At 40.4% G+C, this 19,665-nt stretch overlaps 1 protein-coding gene across 2 annotated transcripts in view; it reads right to left on the bottom strand.

The window, feature by feature from the left end:
* Nucleotides 1–3,588: 3,588 nt before the first annotated feature.
* The window catches only part of LOC136873753 (trypsin-1-like), a 44,069-nt gene continuing 27,992 nt past the window's right edge, over nt 3,589–19,665 (bottom strand). For both annotated transcript variants that reach the window (XM_067146941.2, XM_067146940.2), the window contains exons 4-7: nt 10,308–10,446; nt 10,058–10,171; nt 6,235–6,378; nt 3,589–3,852 (exon numbers count right to left, since the gene is read on the bottom strand). In XM_067146941.2, coding sequence (XP_067003042.2) covers nt 3,709–3,852; nt 6,235–6,378; nt 10,058–10,171; nt 10,308–10,446 — 541 coding nt within the window. In that variant the 3' untranslated portion in view covers nt 3,589–3,708. The remainder of the gene's footprint in view (nt 3,853–6,234; nt 6,379–10,057; nt 10,172–10,307; nt 10,447–19,665) is intronic.

Here is a 19,665-nt window from a genome sequence, read left to right as displayed (position 1 = left end):
TTATTGCACTTACCCTTAAAACAACTATCACCAATATCTATCACATCCCAGAGGAAGTACCCTTGAAAGCCGATGCTTTATCTACCTTTTTATTTCATTAAAACAATCCCCCTAAGCTCTTAGTAGACATCTTGCGTGGGGTAGATCATTCACATATAGGGCGTAGAGTATCGGAGAGATGTTTCCACCTTGAGGGACTCCGGCTCGGAGCCTCCGAGGGGTGGAATTTTCTCCGTCTACTGTAACGTAGAATTTCCTATGGGTTAGATAGGAGGTAATAATTTTGATTAAATAATTTGGAATTACATTGAGGTCCAGAATTTGGCTATTAAATTTTCTTACCAGACGGTGTCAAAGGCCTTTTCATTGTCGAAGAATATCGCTGGCACGCTACGCCGTAAATTGAATGATCTACAGACATACTGAACGAGGCGCAGCGCCGCTAGAGGGGCACTGCGCTTCGACCGGAACCCAAATTGCTCCGGTCTCAGTATGTTGTGGGAGTTGAGGCAAGCAGTGAGGCGATTGAGAAGTCTCTCGAGTATTTTTGAGATATGAGATAACAGGGTTATTGGTTTATAATTTTGAGGGAACAATCTATCCTTCCCTGGTGTAGGAATGACGACCACTCGGCCCGTCTTCCAAACCTTGGGGAAGTATCCCTGTTTAAAACAAGCCGTAAAAATGGTAGCCAAAAAGATGACTGCTCTATAGGGCAGCGATTTAATTTCTTTATTACTAACCCTGTCATTCCCGGGAGACTTCATCTCGTTTAAGTCTTTAATAACCCTGCGGACCTCTGCAGGCGTGACGTCAGACATGTCATTGTCAGGTGTCCATTGTTGAATAAATGATGAGACCTTTCTGTGTACCTCACGGGTCCGTCGTTCGTTATCGTCATCGTCGTCGTCAGAGAGGTCCTGCGGTACACTTTGACTTTCAATAGTGTCTGCGAAGGCCTCAGCTTTATCATAAGGGGAGAATGCTAGTCCGTGGCGGCCATGAATTGCGCGCCTGGGGGGGGGGGAGGGGGGGGTGATTCAGAGAACGAATAACCCGCCAAAACTCGTGATCTGATTCGTTTTCTGTGAGGGTACGGCAGAATTCCTCCAATCTTTCCACCTTACGTTCAAATAAGCGCTTGCGGACTTCTTGAGCTAGTTCGCGGTATTCCGCTCTGTCCACTGGGTCTCGAAATCTTTGCCATCTTTTACGATATGCATTTTTTATTTTAATTACATCTTTAATAATTTCAGGTGTGGAGTCTCGTTGGCTGTCTGCGCAACCTCCCGCATTAATGTTATTATTATTATTATTATTATTATTATTAATTTGGGAGTTATGACGTGTCGTATTCCCGCCATATTGAGTGGGCGTACGATTGCCATTGTTGCCCCTAGCATTAGTAGTAGAATTTCGGGCAGCATTCAAGATGTATTTACGGGGGTTTCGCATCTTATTGGTAAGATGCTCAACGGCCCGGTCAATATCATCCCTGCTGTTTATGTCGAAAGGTTTTTAATTTTTATTGACATGCCAAGTAAACTTATTGTAGTCCAAAGATAAATTCAACAATGGAGAAGATGGCTCAGATAACCTAACCCATGTAAGATTGAAAATAATGGGGTCATGGTCCGAATTTAATTCCCTAGGTACTCTAAAATCAATAGGGTAATTATAAAATTTTTTCACTGCAACATCAATGACATCGGGGCGCGAACCATTACTGGGATAGATGGTAGGTTCGGTGGGAGCAAAGACCCCGATGTCATTGTCCCTCATGTATTGTTGTAGCATTCTTCCCTTAGGATTAGTCACTCGTGAATTCCAATCTGGATGCTTGGAATTTAAGTCACTAACGATGAAAGAAGAGACTTTGGACGGGTTGTTTAATAAAGTATCTAATTCCGTTGTATGTAGCGGAGCCTTGGGGGGTGAATAGGCCGCAAAAATACGATAATGATAATTATTATGTCTAACCTCAATGCCGAGGGACTCAATAACACCATGAGAAAGGGGGTCAATAACGCTGTGCGTAAGTTTAGACTTAATCAGCACCGCTACGCCCCCGTGCTCATCGTAAAGTCTGTCTTTACGATAGACAGTAAAATTTTTGATTTTAAAGGGCATATGTGGTTTTAACCAAGTCTCTCCTAACAGCATTATATCAATACTGTGGTCAGAAATAAAAGCTTCAAGCTCATATTTCTCACCAACAACACTCTGACAGTTCCAAGCACAGATTGTTAAGTAAATGTCAGAACAGAATGAACCATAAAATTAGGGTTCAGAGAAATACTGCATAGCAGCATTTATCAGGACCATAATCTTGTCCATTGTTGTCGGATATGATCTTAATGTCGTCGCTGTGTCTTTCACAATAGGTATAAGCTTTGGAATGATTATTTGTCTGCAGAGGTCCATGATATCTTTCAGTCCGGAGAGGTCGGACATGCAAGATGCCGCCGACTGGGGGGCAGGGTTAGCCGCAGGTGCCTGAGATGTGGATGGGGAGGAGGCCGGAGGCTCCTCCTGACGCTTGGGCGTAGGAGAAGCTGGGGTCCACTTCTCTCGTAGGAGGGAGGGTCCTACCTTTCTGGGTTTTTCGGACCTCTCGAGCCACTTTTTGTTCCATGATGGGGCGGTAAGTGGGGCAGCCTCTAAAGGAGGCAGGGTGGCTTTCCCCGCAGTTCACACATTTGGCTGGGGCGTTATCCTGGAGCGGGCACGCCGCAGCCATGTGGTTTTTCTCCACATTTCACGCACCTAAGCGGCATCTGGCAATAGTTAGCCGTGTGACCCCACCTCTGGCATTTATAGCACTGGGAGGGTCCCTCACGGCCTTTGTACGCCTCAATCTTGACCTTTGACCCACAAAGGTAGTGCACGGAGTAAATAGTCTTGGAATACTCCGTGTTCGGGAGGGTTAAACTCATGACATTTAGTGGGATCATCTTTTTAGTCGTGGCGTCACGACGGGAGTACTGGTGGATGTCTTGGGGTTCGTATCCCATTTCTATGAGCTGTTCCCGATCCTAGTCCACCCCAACAGAAAATATAATATTCCTAATAATGACTTTGAGGAGTCTATTACCAGGAAGTTGGTGTGTGTAAAATTTGGCATTAGCCCCCTCAAAATATTGTTTTATCAGGTTGTAGTCCGGAGAGACGTGTAGTGCATAGCAGAAGGTGATGGTCGGTTCGACCTGCCTTAAAGCTAGCAAAATGTGCGCCTCAGCAGCGTCGTTCTCCTCTCCTGTAAAGATAGTGAAATAACACTTGCGGTAGTTTATCTCTGGCATCCAGATTAGTTCTGTTGGAAAGGATCTAATCTACAAGTCAGGTTGGCCATTTTTGTGATGTACAGTACATGCCATCTCTTCGCTACGTACTGTATTTAATGAACAATTACTAATAATTTGGAAGTTTATTACGAACATATATTAGCATTACATTTAACAATGTTCACATCTCTCTAGGTTACTCTTATCACATAGTTCAGATGAGTTTTTCGTTGACAGACTTGTATTTTCTAAGGAGGAATTCACTAGGATATATACGAGTCGGTTGATTAATTTGTATAAAGTGTAAAACTTAATTAGCAATTTTATTATATGTTTTTCTCAAATATTTCACAATATTTGCTAGATGGTAAAGGAATGCTTCATGTGAAACGTTCTGCGTGAGACAAATATGTCAGGGAGGAATTTAAACTCCACTGTTGGATGTAATCCAGTCGCGGAGTGAGGCAACACGGGTGTAGACTCCAGAGACGTTGGAACGAGCACAGCTGCCCCAGGACACAACTCCGATGAGCTTACCATTAGCGGCGAGAGGGCCACCAGAGTCACGCTGAAACAAACGTGAAAAATTTTATAATATGACGAGAACTCCCGAATATATCTAGAGAGAAAGTTGAACACAATTTTTACTTAATTTTACTATTTAGCAAATAAATACGAAATTAAAATAAGTACTAATATTTAACAAAAATGCATAAATAAAAAGATGTTGTCAAGAAAATCAAATGATAACAAATGTCTTTCAGTAAATTAAACTGAAATTGATACCGATAAATTTATTTGCATCTAAAGAATCGTTTTCGAGAATTTGGAATTTGGAGTAGACAAGTGGATAAGGGGAAACTGATTCAGCGTCTATGAAACTACCACAAATGAAATAATCAGCTCTCTAGAGTATGATTATGCTTGATGAAAGAGCCTTCTATATGTCTCTAATATACGGTCATCCATCGGTACTTCAGATCACAGACTGCACATTGCTAGGCAAATCGCGTCATACATTTTCTATCGGGAATTTCAAATTATCCCTAGCAATAAGATATATTTAAAATAAGTATTCATTTATCTATACTTTCAGTACAGAAATATATTTTTATTTTATTTTTTCCTTTCAACATTTTGGACCACAGTCTACAAATATGGCAGGTGTCGGCTTTCTTGAAAATAACCAAATACGGTGACGTAAGGCAGCTGAAGCACAACATTATAGCAAAGAAGCTAAAATGGTGTTTGATGATGTATATTTTCTTCTTCATCTGTTTACCCTCCAGGGTCGGCTTTTCCCTCGGACTCAGCGAGGGATCCCACCTCTACCGCCCCAAGGGCAGTGTCCTGGAGCTGTTCAGCTGACCAGTCCCTCGCCCAGGCGGCCTCATCTGCCATGTTGAACAGAGGCCTTGCGGGGGGATGGGAAGATGGGAAGGGATAGACAAGGAAGAGGGAAGGAAGCGGCTTTGGCCTTAAGTTAGGTATCATATCCGCATTTGCCTGGAGGAGAAGTGGGAACCACGGAAAACCACTTCCAGGATGGCTGAGGTGGGAATCGAATCCACCTCTACTCACTTGACCTCCCGAGGCTGAGTTGATCCCGTTCCAGCCTTCGTACCACTTTTAAAATTTCGTGGCAGAGCCGGGAATAGAATCCGGGCCTCCGGGGGTGGCAGCTAATCGCACTAAGCACTACACCACAGAGGCGGACTTGATGATGTATTTACTGTATAAAATGCGCATTGGTACAATAATACAAAAGTGCAGTCCGGCTCTATGGCTAAATGGTTAGCGTGCTGGGCTTTGGTCACAGAGGTCCCGGGTTTATTGCAGGCAGGGTCGGGAATTTTAATCACCATTGGTTAATTTCGCTGGCACGGGGGCATTAAGGCATTACCAAATAAATAAATAAGTAAATAAATAAATAAATAAATAAATAAATAAATAAATAAATAAATAAATAAATAAATAAATAAATAAATAAATAAATAAATAAATAAGTAAATAAATAAATAGTCATCCTCATCACGACGCGCAGGTCGCCTACGGGAGTCAAATCGAAAGACCTGCACCTGGCTACTTGAACATGTCTCGGACCTCCCGGCACTGAAAGCCATACGCCATTTCATTTCACAGAAGTGTCAAGAAGAAATCGGGAAATAATTCTGTTAGTTGGTTGAAGCTCCTGTCGTTCTTATATTAAAATGGTCACTGTAGCTATGAGTGAACTAAATAGTCGCATACATCGAGTTCACACTGCCTCCCACACCCCAAACCCGTTGACCATGAGTCAATCGTACCCTACTAAACATTTTGGGTGCACTTATACTAGTTTAATAATTGATGACCGAGCAAGTTGGACGTGTGGTTAAAGTCGCATAGTTGTGAGCTTGAATTCGTGAGATAGTGGGTTCATATCCGACTGTCGGCATCCTTAATAATGGTTGTCAATGGTTTTCCATTTCCACAACAGTCAATTGCTGGGCTGTTCCTCAATTAAGGCCACAACCATTACCTTCCCTATCCTAGCCCCTTCTTATTCTTACGTCACCGTAAACGTGCGATAAGTTAGTGCGACTTTAAACCACTAGAAATAAATAAATAAATAAATAAATAAATAAATAAATAAATAAATAAATAAATAAATAAATAAATAAATAAATAAATAAATAAATAAATAAATAAACAAAAAAATAAAATAATTGATAATGTTGTTAAAGTACTGACCTAAGATCACCAAGTAATATTGGCAGAAGTTCTATTTTCACATCGACCTACTATTGCCATAATTTCTTAACTGTACCTAAAAAGCTGAGAGGAAGACTTTTGCCGCAGATATACCTAATGTCAAAGTCAGAAGAATTGAATATGAAGGTTTTAAGGCAAACACCATGTTCATTGCTCATCATAATCATAATCTTCAGAATTAAAGACCTTGACTTACCTGGCAAGCGTCTTTGCCACCGTTGGTGTAGCCAGCGCAGAGCATACGGTCTGTGATAACGCCTATGTAATCTGAGTTACACTGGCTGTTGGAAATAACAGGTACGGCTACCATCTGAAGAACACTGACAGAAGGACCATTCTCCTGAAACACAAGATTAAGAGATGCATTTTTTTATAAATGTTCCACTCATTTTTCTTTGGGTTGTTATTTAAAAATTATTCGATTCTTTCGTTGGGTGTACTACTTTTAACGATACTTCGAATATTAACTGGAATTGTGAAGACAAAGACTTGGTGATTTTTTTTTTAAAGCATGGGGCTACAGCCCTAAAGGCCTACCAAGCGACCGCTGCTCAGCCCGAAGGCCTGCAGATTACGAGGTGTCGTGTGCTCAGCACGACGAATCCTCTCGGCCGTTATTCTTGGCATTCGAGACCGGGACCGCTATCTCACCGTTAGATAGCTCCTCAATTCTAATCACGTAGGCTGAGTGGACCTCGAACCAGCCATCAGGTCCAGGTAAAAATCCTGGTCCTGGCCGGGAATCGAACCCGGAGCCTCCGGGTAAGAGGCAGGCACCCTACCCGTACACCGCGGGGCCGGCGGTTATTTTTAAACTATTATTATTATTTCACTTTGTATAGCACGACAAATTAAAAATGAAATATACGTATACATTCGTGGGTAGCTGCCGATTTGTATCTTGAGAAATTATTTAGAAATAAATAATGGACAAGAAGAGAGAGAATCCACAAGGGATAGCTGCCCCAGAACAAGGGGGTACCGTACGGTGACAGCATCAAATAGGTAACCATTTTCGAACTAATTTCTTAGGATAAAATTAGCTCACAGTATATATTTTTCAATTTTGAAATTTCGCCTTTGTACAGCTATACCGGACCAGTAAAATTTTACTTTTCTTTACATATCTTCTATATATATATATATATAATAATAGTTTTGTCTGTACATTGCTCATAATTTAAAAAGGATGGTATTTCTATATCAGTCGTGTCCACAGTAACAAGGAAATGCACTTTTTAATTTTCCGTAATGTCTGTCTGTCTGTCTGTCTGTCTGTCTGTCTGTCTGTCTGTCTGTCTGTCTGTCTGTCTGTCTGTCTGTCTGTCTGTCTGTCTGTCTGTCTGTCTGTCTGTCTGTCTGTCTGTCTGTACTGTATGTATTTACACGCATCACGAGAAAACGGCTGAAGGGAATTTAATGAATATCGGTACACAAAGTCGGGAAATAAGTCCATAGGCCATAAATAGTTTTATTCACACTGAGTGAAGGGAAGGCCTAGAATTTAATTCTCAAATATTTAAGTTATTGGTGGTTGTATCTTAAAGAAAATCGGTATGCGAAGTCTGGGCATAAGTCGCTATAAACTAGGTTATAAATAATTGTATTCACGCTGATTGAAATGGTAGTTTAGGGGAAGGCATAAAATTCAATTCTCAGATATTTATGTTATTAGTGGTCGTATCTTAACTAAAATCGGTAGGCGAAATCGGGGAATAAGTCGCTTCAATATAGGCCATAAATAATTATATTCACGTTGAAAAAAATTGTAGTTTAAGGGAAGGCCTAAAAATAATTCTCATTTATGTTATTAGTTGTCCTATATTAATGAAAATCGGTATGCAAAGTCAGAAAATAAGTCGCTATAATTTAGCCTATAAATGATTGTATTCACGCTGACTGAAATTGTAGTTTAGGGGAAGGCCTAAAATTTAATTCTCAAATATTTTTTATTAGTGGTCGTATCGATAAATACCACATAAGTTAAGTTATATAGTATTAAATTTTCGATCATTTATGTCTTGAACATTGTTACCGTACCGGCTATGATCACAGAGATATTCATGAATATGGATTTTTGTTACTAAGTCCATATCAGCGCCGAGTCGCGAGAAAATGGATACACAGAATTTAATGAAAATTGGTATGTAAATTCGGAGAATAAGGAACTACAGCCCACGCTATAAATAATTTTATAAGACGCCCTAATATCACAGAGTCGAAAGAAAACTAAATGTGAAGGCCTACAATAGAGAAAGCTCATAAAATCAATCAACAGTAACATTACGTTGACCATTGTTTGTTGTGATGTGCTTTGTGTCTTCTGTTGCCACTCATCTCCGATATGTAGGATTACTGCTGCGTACCGAGTATTTTTTAATTTGTCTTACGTCGCGCCGACACAGGTAGGTCTTGTGGTAAAGATGGGAGAGGAAAGGGCTATGAGTGTGAAGGAAGCGGCCTTGGCCTTAATTAAGGTACAGCCCCAGCGTTTGCCTGGTGTGAAAATGGGAAAGCACGGAATACCACCTTCAGGGCTGCCGACAGTGGGGTTCGAATCCACTATCTCCCGGATGCAAGCTCACAGCTGCGTGCCCCTAACCACACGAACAACTTGCCCGGACGTACCGAGTGTAACAGCCTGCCTGAATATCGGCGGGAAGTAGCTGGGGAATTAGATAACTTTCTTTTTTAGCATGCCGTTCCTCTGGTTCATAAATTTTCTGATACTGTTGGTACGTAACACACTGGTTCATCTTAGCATTCTAGTTATTCATTCCGTACCCTGAGGCACTGATTGGAATGATTTAACGGAATACTGGCAGAGGAGTGTTCACGGCTGCCTGCGGCCTGATCATTCCGGCTCTGGAACCTTGGACTGTTAGATAGGCACCGTAGTACTGTTCGTTAAAATTGAGAAAATGTGCGGTTTTTCATTTGATCGAATATTTTATATGATAACATTGATTTAATCGCTACTTCCTACTGACGTTTTCATAATGACCTATGTTGACTACAGTTATGAAAGCCACAACGTCAGTCTTTTTGAGAATCCCGTAGCGAAGGACGGGTACATCAGCCAGTACCGTAGAAATGTTCATTTACCATTGATAGTGAATCACGCAAAATATCTAAACTAAATATAAGGCTCTATATTCACGGTAATCCTTGTATGAGAACAGCTATCCTTCATGGATTTTATCTTTATTACTCTGTAGTCTACTGAAAAATCCATCATTTCCCTTTCTGTACATAAAGGGCTCAGTCTTTCGACAGTTGAGAACATACTGTATAATTTCCCTTAACATGGTATCTATTGATACTACTGATACTGATTATATAACCTCCTCTTCTGGAGGGTTACCCCTCACGACCTGTTCACTGAGTTCTAGACTGGATGTCTGTCGGTTACCGCAGAAAAGACATGTAGCTCATTATTTTCCCAAAGTGAGTTCTTCGGTCTGACCTAGTCCACTAAATTTTCTTAGTTGAGATCAGGTTGAAGGAATGGACTGGACTCCTGCGATATTTAACGTTATACAAAAGAAAGCAATTATTGCCTGAAGTACTTCGCAAATGTAATAAATATTTTAATCAGACCTAAGTAATGTGGACAGTTATCATACAAACTGTGAAACAAATTTTGATGCAGTTTTGAGCAGTGGAGTTCTCCGGAGCTAAACTAGAAAGCGAAACCTTTTGCTGTAGGAGCCAATTAGGAAACACTGGGCAGCAGTACGAACTTTTTTAAATACGTTGAGATCAAAGTCCAGTTCACTTTACCATTTACTTTATGAGAAAAAGGAGTGCCGGAACCTTGTTCTGAACTGTGGTCTATTAATGCAGATCTTTCACATTTGATCAGTCTACAATAATCAGAATCGATCCTGCTACTGTGGGCATGGGAGGTGAGCTCTTAACCAAGTGCGCTACACATCCACCGACACCTTTCTTTTTTTTTTTTTTTGGTGATGTTAGGATCATTGGTGGCTGAAAATGTGGCAAGAGTAAATACTTACCTTGGTGCTACCCCAGCCGGTGACGACAGCACTGGTGCCTGTAGACACAGATTCGCCCTCAGAAGGTAGAGGAATAATGCGCACGTTTGAGCTCAGAGAGAAGGCACTTGAAACCTGAAATACACAACGAATTTCACTTCACGTTAGTATCCGCAGTGTTATGTATTTATCTGGCGTTAAAACAATGAGATATTAATGAAATGTGTCATATTGTGCTTGTTTAAATTATACTAAAAATGGCTCATGTTACCCTGATGAGAGCGATGTCATAGTCCATAGTAGAGTAGTTGAAGTTGGGGTGTGCGATGACCTGATCAGCCTGGTGCAACGAACCACCGCTGCCAACGTCGGAGCTGCCTGCACGGAGAGACAAACTGCTTACATAGTACCTAGAACAATTCAAAAACATGAGAAACTTATTGCTACAGAATATGGTACTTCTCTTTTCAAATGGAAATCGAAATATACTAAATTGAAGGCTTTTGTTTATTGCAATTTATCACTAGATAACCCACGAAGAATAATAGGAAGGTAATAAAATGTCCTGTTGTGTGTGTCCTAACCTTGTCCCATTTCGCTACGGTGTCCTTTATGAAGTGATTAAAAACTTCTTAGCGAGTTTTTACGATCAAATACAATTGCTGGCGTCAACCTATCAGAGCAGTTCATGAGATGAAATGAATGAGATGCCATATGATACTAGGAAGGGAGATGTGCTGGCACGTAGCTTACTCTTGTCGAATAGCACCAAGGGGTCTGCTCAAGTCTAGTTTATGGACACGGTGCCTGTCTCTTAACGGTCGAAACTGAATAAACAGAGTCAGCCGGAATGAACGTTTTCTTATTTATTTATTTTTAAATTTATTTATTCATTTATTTATTGTATTCGTCGACAGCTTCTATATATTGGTTTCCCATTTTAAGTGGCCAACTGTCTGGGCCTAGTATTTTCGTTTTACTAATGTTCATATCCAAACCAATCATAGCACAGGCAGTTTTCAATTTTTGGATCATGCTTTGTAGTTCGTCTAGATTTTCACATATGAGCACAATGTCATCGGCAAAACGCAGGTGGTTCAAATATAACCCGCTGATTTTTATACCTTTATTATCCCAATGAAGGATTTTGAATACATCTTCCAAGGCAAGGGTAAACAGCTTTGGAGAGATTGTGTCACCTTGTCGAACTCCTTTTCCAACTGCGATTTTATTGGGGATGAGGTCTTCGTCCACTCTGACTACCATTGTTGCTTGACCATAAATGTTTTCCAGGAGCTTTATATACCTTGAGTTTATCATGCCATTTTGAAGTTGCTTCATGATTGCCCAAATCTCCACTGAGGTATCAATTAAATATTTTAATTAACCTAATATCTTAGTTATGGTATAATTCTACTATGTTATGAATAATTATTATTCATTTACCAGGTTTGACCGAGTTTCTTAAAGCGGAGGTGGTTTGACACGCTCCTAATTTCAGCAGGTAGAGAATTCCATATTCGACTGGTGGCGACTACAAATGATCTACAGTAGCCAGTTGAGCGGTGAATGGGAATGCTTAGTACTGCGGTGGATGATGATCTGGTAGGAATACTAGGAGGTGATGCTAGGTAATGGAATTGTGTGACAAGGTATTCAGGAGTATTAAGGTTCAGTATAGGATGTAACAGAGAAACAGTGCGCAAATTTCGTCACTCTCTTAAGCGGAGCCATGAAAGTCTATTAAATGCGGGAGAAATATGGTTAAACCTTGTTATATCTGAAATAAATCGAACACATGCGTTGTGTGCCTTTTAGAGCTTGATGGAAAGTGAGGCGTTCAGGTTACAGTATACAGCGTCACAGTGTCGAATATTGCCATTACCATACTTTGATTTGGGGAGCAAATCTCTGAGTTTCTTAAGGGAATGTAAGGAATAAAACACGCGCTGACATATACCTATTACATGATCGTTCCAACTAAGGTTTTGTCCATTATAATCCCTAAGGGTTGACTGTGTCTTTGAATTGTAGCTGAGTGTCTGTTAATGTTACTGAGTGAGTATGAAAGTCTGTGAGGCGTGCGTGAGTTTTTTGGGCAGCTAAAAGAATACACTGCGATTTTTTGGGCATTGAATTTTAGTGCATGGTCATCGGTCCACTTAAATATTATTTCTAGGTCGTCATTCATATTATTTATTGCAGTCGGTAAGTCACGAGGGTGTGCATGTCTATATATTTGTAAGTCGTCTGCATGCAATTAATACTGCCAACGTTTAATTACTTGTGTTGTCCGACTCGTTGGCTGAACGGTCAGCGTACTGGCCTTCGGTTCAGAGCGTCTCGGGTTCGATTCCCGGCCGGGTCGGGGATTTTGACCTTAATTGGTTAATTCTAATGGCACGGGGGCTGGGTGTATGTGTTGTCTTCATCATCATTTCATCTTCATCACGACGCGCAGGTCGCCTACGGGTGTCAAAGAGAAAGACCTGTACCTGGCGAGCCGAACCCGTCCTGGGATATCCCGGCACTAAAAGCTATACGACATTTCATTACTTGTGTTAGTCCTGAAATGAAGATCGAAAATAGGAGTGTCGCTAGCACCGACTCCTGTTATATTCCAGTCTCTATAAATTGCCATGAAGAAGACTGCCGGCGACCAGAGTGATAGGAATACATCCAGGATAGTGTGCTTTGTGAGAATTTAAGCGCACGTAATTTTGCATCAGTATGTCCGCGTCAACACATTCGAAGGCCTTACTAAGGTCTAGAAGAGTTAGAACCAGTGGCGTATACTGAGGGCTACGAAGGCTATCGGTGAAGCCCAAACCTCAAATGCGAGCGATGGAAATTTAAAGCAGATTATATTGTAAGCATCTGACATATTGTTCCATTTGCAAACCTTGAAAGGAATGAGAAAAGACGTCGCTCGTATTTCTGAGAACAAGGCTTCGGAGACTGATATTGCAGCCCAGACTCGGGTCCCGCTCCCCTCGACTCGCCTCACGTGGCATGCTGCTGTATGCCTACAGGAGCGGGGACCGGCGGAGCATAGGTGTCCTAGGCTTCGGTCCGTCAGATCGCCACTGCTAACTATCAACCATGCGTTCATCATCGCATATACTTCCTCACCTCATCCTTCTGACTTAACGGAGTGCTGGTATTTCACATCCGCTTACTTCTACATCATTGTAGGAAGAACTGCAGGCCTGCTATTATGGGAGTAGGTAATATAGTTTTATTTTTATAGGTAGATCTGCTAAAATGAAATGAAATCTTTCAGGTTTAGTGTTCTCTTTTGTTGGTTGGAATCGAACCCGTGATCAGGGGTCGGGCACACCACTGATCTTCCAAGGAAGATAGTTAACCTGTGAACGATGGGTACGACCGCTGTAAAATTCAACACTGTTATTTAACGATTATGACGATTACGTTAATAATAATAATAATAATAATAATAATAATAATAATAATAATAATAATAATAATAATAATAATAATAATGGTGCATGGCATCTGTATAGGCTTGGTGGTGACCTAATAAGGATAAAATGAATGGCGAAGACGTCAAACACCCAGTCCTCCAAACCAGGGGACAGTATGAGGGGGTTGATTCTGAAAATTGAACCGGGGACGTCGGGCCAAAGGCAAGCATTCTATTCATTTAGCCTCAAAGCTGGACTTCGATTTGCTAAACCTTAGGCTACCAACTCGATCGATCAGGTGTTGAGTATTGGCAGTGGCAGAAGCCAGGGCAGTAGCTTGTGAAGCAGCCTTGACAACACAGCAGGCTTTCCCGTTGGCTATTGGCTGCAGCTCAAAACGCTTAAGGCCTGACGTTCCCTAAACCAACTATCGAAAAGGGGTAACATAAGTCTAGTGGTAGCTCACGTCTTGATACCAGCATACGCCAGTGGTTAGAACAGTAACTTCTCCCTTATACATAGCTACTCCTATGCCATTTATAACTTAAAGTAGTACAGTAGTTGTTCTAGGATTGCTTCTAAAACCAGACTGGTATTTGTCAAGAAGTATATTGTTATTTAAATATGTGATTATTTGCCTGTGAACTATTTTCTCCAAAATTTCGGGCAGAAATGGTAAAATGCAAATGGATGGAAAGTCTTGGGGTTCCACGGAATTGTTGGTCTTTGAGAGTGGTCGAACAATTACACATTTCCACAGGGAAGGGAATATGTCAGTTATCAGTGAGGCATTAATGATGTGGGTTATAGTCGGTAGGATTACGACTAGCGTTTTCGACAGTAAATGTGGAACAATCTAGTCACATCCTGTCGCAATTGTCTTTATTGATCGTGCAAATTGTCTCACTTCTGCGGGAGTTATGAGTGAAAAATGTAACTGGTCTCCTCCATTATTAGTATTGTCATTGTGGATAGAATTTTGTTAATCGTCTGTTCTTTTGTTGTCTCGTCGGTGTAAATGGGTCTTGTAGTAAAGTATTGATTTAAATCATTCAGTGGTAGTTTATTGTCAGCAGTATGCATTTTATTTACACCTATGCCTATTTTTAACGGTTTTCCAGATTGTTGCCGTGTTCCGGATTAGCAAAATGTTCTGTTAGTGTCTTTCCTTATCGCCTGTGTGGTCATGTTATGAAGGGTCTTGTGCAGGTCAAAATCGTTCAAAAGGCTTCAGTCAGCAGTATGTAAAGATTGTTGGTTACAAGCATAATGTCCAGATAGAGGAGGAGACTAATGCTAAAGACGTATTAAAATTTACATATGATAACAGTGACATTTAAAATAAGATAGAAAAGTTGAAAACTAGAAAAGCGATTGGAATTGATAAGATTTCTGGGGATATACTAAAGACAATGGGTTGGGATACAGTACCATATCTGAAGTACTTATTTGATTATTGTTTGCTTGAAGGAGCTATACCAAATGAATGGCGAGTTGCTATAGTAGCTTCTGTGTATAAAGGAAAGGGTGATAGACATAAAGCTGAAAACTACAGGCCAGTAAGTTTGACATGCGTTGCATGTAAGCTTTGGGAAGGCAATCTTTCTGATTATATTAGACATGTTTACCAAAATAATAACTTGTTCGATAGAAAGCCGTTCGGTTTTAGGAAAGGTTATTGCAATGAAGCTCAGCTTGTAGGATTCCAGCAAGATATAGCAGATATCTTGGATTCTGGAGCTCAAATGGACTGTATCGCGATTGACCTGTCTAAAGCAGTTGATAGGGTGGATCATGGGGAACTACTGGCAAAAATGAGTGCAATTGCTAAACAAAGGAGTGACTGAATGGGTTGCTATATTTCTAGAAAATAGTTCTCAGAGAATTAGAGTAGGTGAGGCTTTATCTGACCTTGTAATAATTGAGAAGGGAATTCCTCAGGGCAGTATTATCGGACCTTTATGTTTTCTTATATATATAAATGACATGAGTAAAAAAGCGGAATCAGAGGCAAGGCTTTTTGCAGATGACGTTATTCTGTATAGAGTAATAAATAAGTTACAAGATTGTGAGCAACTGCAGCGTGACATCGATAACGTTGTGAGATGGACAGCAGGCAATGGTATGTTGATAAACGGGGTTAAAAGTCAGGTTGTGAGTTTCACAAATAGGAAAGGTCCTCTTGGTTTTAGTTACTGCGTTGATGGGGTGAAAGTTCCTTTTGGGGATCATTTTAAGTATCAAGGTGTTAATATAAGGAAAGATCTTCATTGGGGTAATCACATAAATTGGATTGTAAATAAAGGGTATTGATCTCTGCACATGGTTATGAGGGTATTTATGGGTTGTAGTAAGGTCAAAAAGGAGAAGGGATATAAGTCTCTGGTAAGACCCCAACTAGAGTATGGTTCCAGTGTATGGGATCCTCACCAGGATTACCTGATTCAAGAACTGGAAAAAATCCAAAGAAACGCAGCTTGATTTGTTCTGGGTGATTTCCGACAAAAGAGTTGCGTTACAAAAATGTTGCGAAGTTTGTGCTGGGAAGAATTAGGAGAAAGAAGACGAGCTGCTCGACTAAGCGGTATGTTTCGAGCTGTCAGCGGAGAGATGGCGTGGAATGACATTAGTAGACGAATAAGTTTGAGTGGCATCTTTAAAAGTAGGAAAGATCACAATATGAAGATAAAGTTTGGAATTCAAGAGGAAAAATTGGGGTAAATATTCATTTATAGGAAGAGGAGTTAGGGATTAGAATAACTTACCAAGGGAGATGTTCAATAAATTTTCAATTTCTTTGAAATCATTTAAGAAAAAGCTAGGAAAACAACAGGTAGGGAATCTGTCACCTGGGCGACTGCCCTAAATGCAGATCAGAATTGATTGATTGATTGATTGATTGATTGATTGATTGATTGATTGATTGATTGATTTAGAGTTTCTGAAAGCTTTGTCTCTCTCTGTCATTAAGTCTTGTAGGCTATTTCCTGAGTCATCCATGGAGCCGCAGGGCGTGTTACACGAACAATGCGTTTTGGTGCGTGTTTATGAAGAAGAGCTAGTAGTTGTTTGTTGAGAATTCCACTTTATCATCTATATTTTCTAAAATATGGACATTATGCCAAGGTATGCTTGCAGCGTCTTCTAATAGGGCTTCATCATTAATATTTTTTAGGTCTCGGAATGTAATTAATTTAGGCATATACTTCGGGCATTTAAATGAATACGCTAAATAAATTAAGTCGTGATTGGATAGTCCGCAAGCAGACATTTACCCGTGGATCAGTACCCAGTCAGGGTTATTCGTAACAATTAAGTCCAGTAATATATGTGATGTGGCTGTGTGATGTGTTACGTTAAGTGGCAAAATCTTCATGTTGCAAGATTTAAATATATTTATTAGTTGCTTAGTCGCAGTCATTTTGTCGTTAAGAATGTCAGTATTGAGGTCACCTACCCATACCTGGTTAAGAGGTCTAGTAGGATGTCTTCAAGGTCGGTGATATATCCTATCTTTGGTGGGCGATACACTGCACTCAGAAAGCACTTTTCATCTACATCCTCAATTTCTATGAACATGAACTCAGGCCTTGCGCAGTGTTCACTAATTGTTTTGTAGATTATTTTACATTTTATGTCGTTCCCAATATACATAGCTACTCCTCCGTCGGCTTTACCTGTGCGGTCATTTCGGATCGAAGTAAAATTTGCGAGGTGGACGAGGGATTCTGACAACCAAGGTTTCATCTAGTTTCCCCGTTCATCACGATGTGAGGGTTGCCATTACCAATTATGTTACGGAGTTCGTGGAAGTGAGGAATTAGACTCTGAACGTTAGCATGTACTACCTGTAAGGAATTTGGGAAGTTGTTAAAAAACACTTGTAAGGGGATTAGTATTAGGGGGTTGGGTAGGTATGGGAGCGGAGATTCCGCTCAGCTGACCACCAATAACCTTGCCGATAAGCATGTGCAGCACTCTCACTTTGAATTGCCAACCTTTACGCTATCTTGCGTAGTTATGATATGTAAATCTAATGAAGATATGTTCTAAAAGTAATAGTTGGAATAGTAATTATAGTATTACTCTAGTCTAGTGTCTCAGTTGGTTAAAACTGTAAATTGTGTAATGCTATGTTAGTTTCTGTCTGTCGGTTTATTTAATCATGTTCAGTTCCGCTCAGCTTGACATACGATATTTCACACCAATACAGAATTTTTCACAATAATTGAAAGTCTATTATCCAAAAATTGGTCACAGGAAATCTAGTGATCGCTTCTCGCAACAGTTTCATTTTGATTGACGTGAGGTCTTCTCTGAGTGTTTTGCCCATCCATTTTAGTTTCCTTTTAGATTTGAACAGTTCGTTCCGTTTGCGGTACAACACGAGCTTCACTATTATCGGACGCGGCTTATCTGTACTAATCTTGCCTACCCTGTGACTTCTGCCTATGTCCTCGTGCGTTAAATGAGATACAGTAGAGACAATGCGCGACATTTCCGGATTTAGCTTTGTTAAAATGGGAGACGATTCGCAAGTGGCGCTCCTAGTGGCGTGACATGAAAATTCGCGCTAAATTCAAATATCAATAGAAATGGATAAATAAATTACGTCTAGAAAGAAAGTGTTGCTAAAATATTAACTTCAAAGTTGCTAAAGCAATTCTGGATACATGAATGAAGAATTATTTAACAGGTTATTATTTAAAGACCGAAATTAGACATATAATCAAGATGTGAAATGGACTGCTGTGAAAGGGCTTGATCTTTCATTTATGCATTACTTTTTTAGCTTTAGCATACCTGCCTGAATTTTCACGGCTGGATTTGTCTTTTTTCTCATTTAAAACCATTGTACATCACATTAGGACACTTGTTAATAAAAATATCGGCACATTCCTTACACACATGATTCAATGAATTTAAGAGCTGGACAATTTTCCTTTTAACTTGAAGCTTACTAACAGAAAGGAAATCTATCAACTTAGCCGCAAAACATTCAAAATTTCCCTATAAGCAATACTTGCCATTACGTTAGGAATTTGCATCATCATCACATTTCTTAAATCACCCATTTTTTCTTCAGTACTTGACAAGGCATTACGGCATTCCAAATGGGGTAACTTGGAACACAACCAGCCACGCACATATGCATATGCATTTTCCTGAATTAAATCAAAACCCACAGATCACACCTACAACAACACATCGGTACTGAAGGTTAACTGTTGCACTAATACAATAAAATAAGCTTATTATATTTTAAGCCAGTTAAAATATGGGTCGCGCAGAAGTTTAGGAAGTAGGTCTGCTATAAAAATACCTTTGTAACTGGAAGAATATATATGCAAACAGAGTATTTACTTACATTTTCTTGCCACGAGGGAAACGGATTAGAGACCGCGAATCTTTCTGCACTTCATAGTTATTGCAGCCAAACGCAGCACATATCTTTCTACTCATATTGACAGGAGATATAAAGGAATGACACACGCTACTATTTACTTATGTCAGCTTAATGCAAACGCAAAAATAACCCCAAAAGCTTCACCAAAAAACACACGTGCTCTTATGACAGAATCAGTAACTCTCAGGTCAGGAGATAGAGCTCTAATCGCTGTCCCTCGATATCTCTCAGAGTGTCGTGTATTGTCTCTACTGTATTTGGTTAAATGTACACCAACATATTCAGCTAGCTCGATGACAATTTTATCCGTGTCCTCGCCATTCGATTCCCGCATCCCGAACACACGCAGATTGCCACCGCTGGTATGCTCGATAGCATCGGTTTTAGTTTCGAGCTGTTCTCCGAGGTCTGATATTGTCTTGTGTCTGGCCTCCAGCGCTTCCCTTGTCTCCTCGATTACTTTGGTGTTAAAATCTATCGTAGTTTTAAGCTGCTCTATAGTGGCCCTGGCTACCTGGTCTTGTATGTTGTTGGCTAGCGTGGCGAGTGTTTCCTTCTCTCTCAGAGCTTCCTGTAGGGCTCGCTTCACTGGGCTGTCTATTGTTGCTATCTTTCCTTTCCCTGGTATGGCTGTTTAGAAGAAATGTTATGTTGTTAATTACTTGTGACACACTTTGAACTGGCTATTCATAGCACGGTGGATTTACTTATCACTTAATTGAAAGTTCCACACGTAAATGCCGATCTTACACCTTCAAATCACTGATAAACCTGGAAACTGAAAAGCACGCTACTAA

This window comes from Anabrus simplex, chromosome 5 (assembly GCF_040414725.1).
Source record: "Anabrus simplex isolate iqAnaSimp1 chromosome 5, ASM4041472v1, whole genome shotgun sequence".
Lineage (NCBI taxonomy): Eukaryota > Metazoa > Arthropoda > Insecta > Orthoptera > Tettigoniidae > Anabrus > Anabrus simplex.
This window is presented reverse-complemented; position numbering and strand designations above follow the sequence as displayed.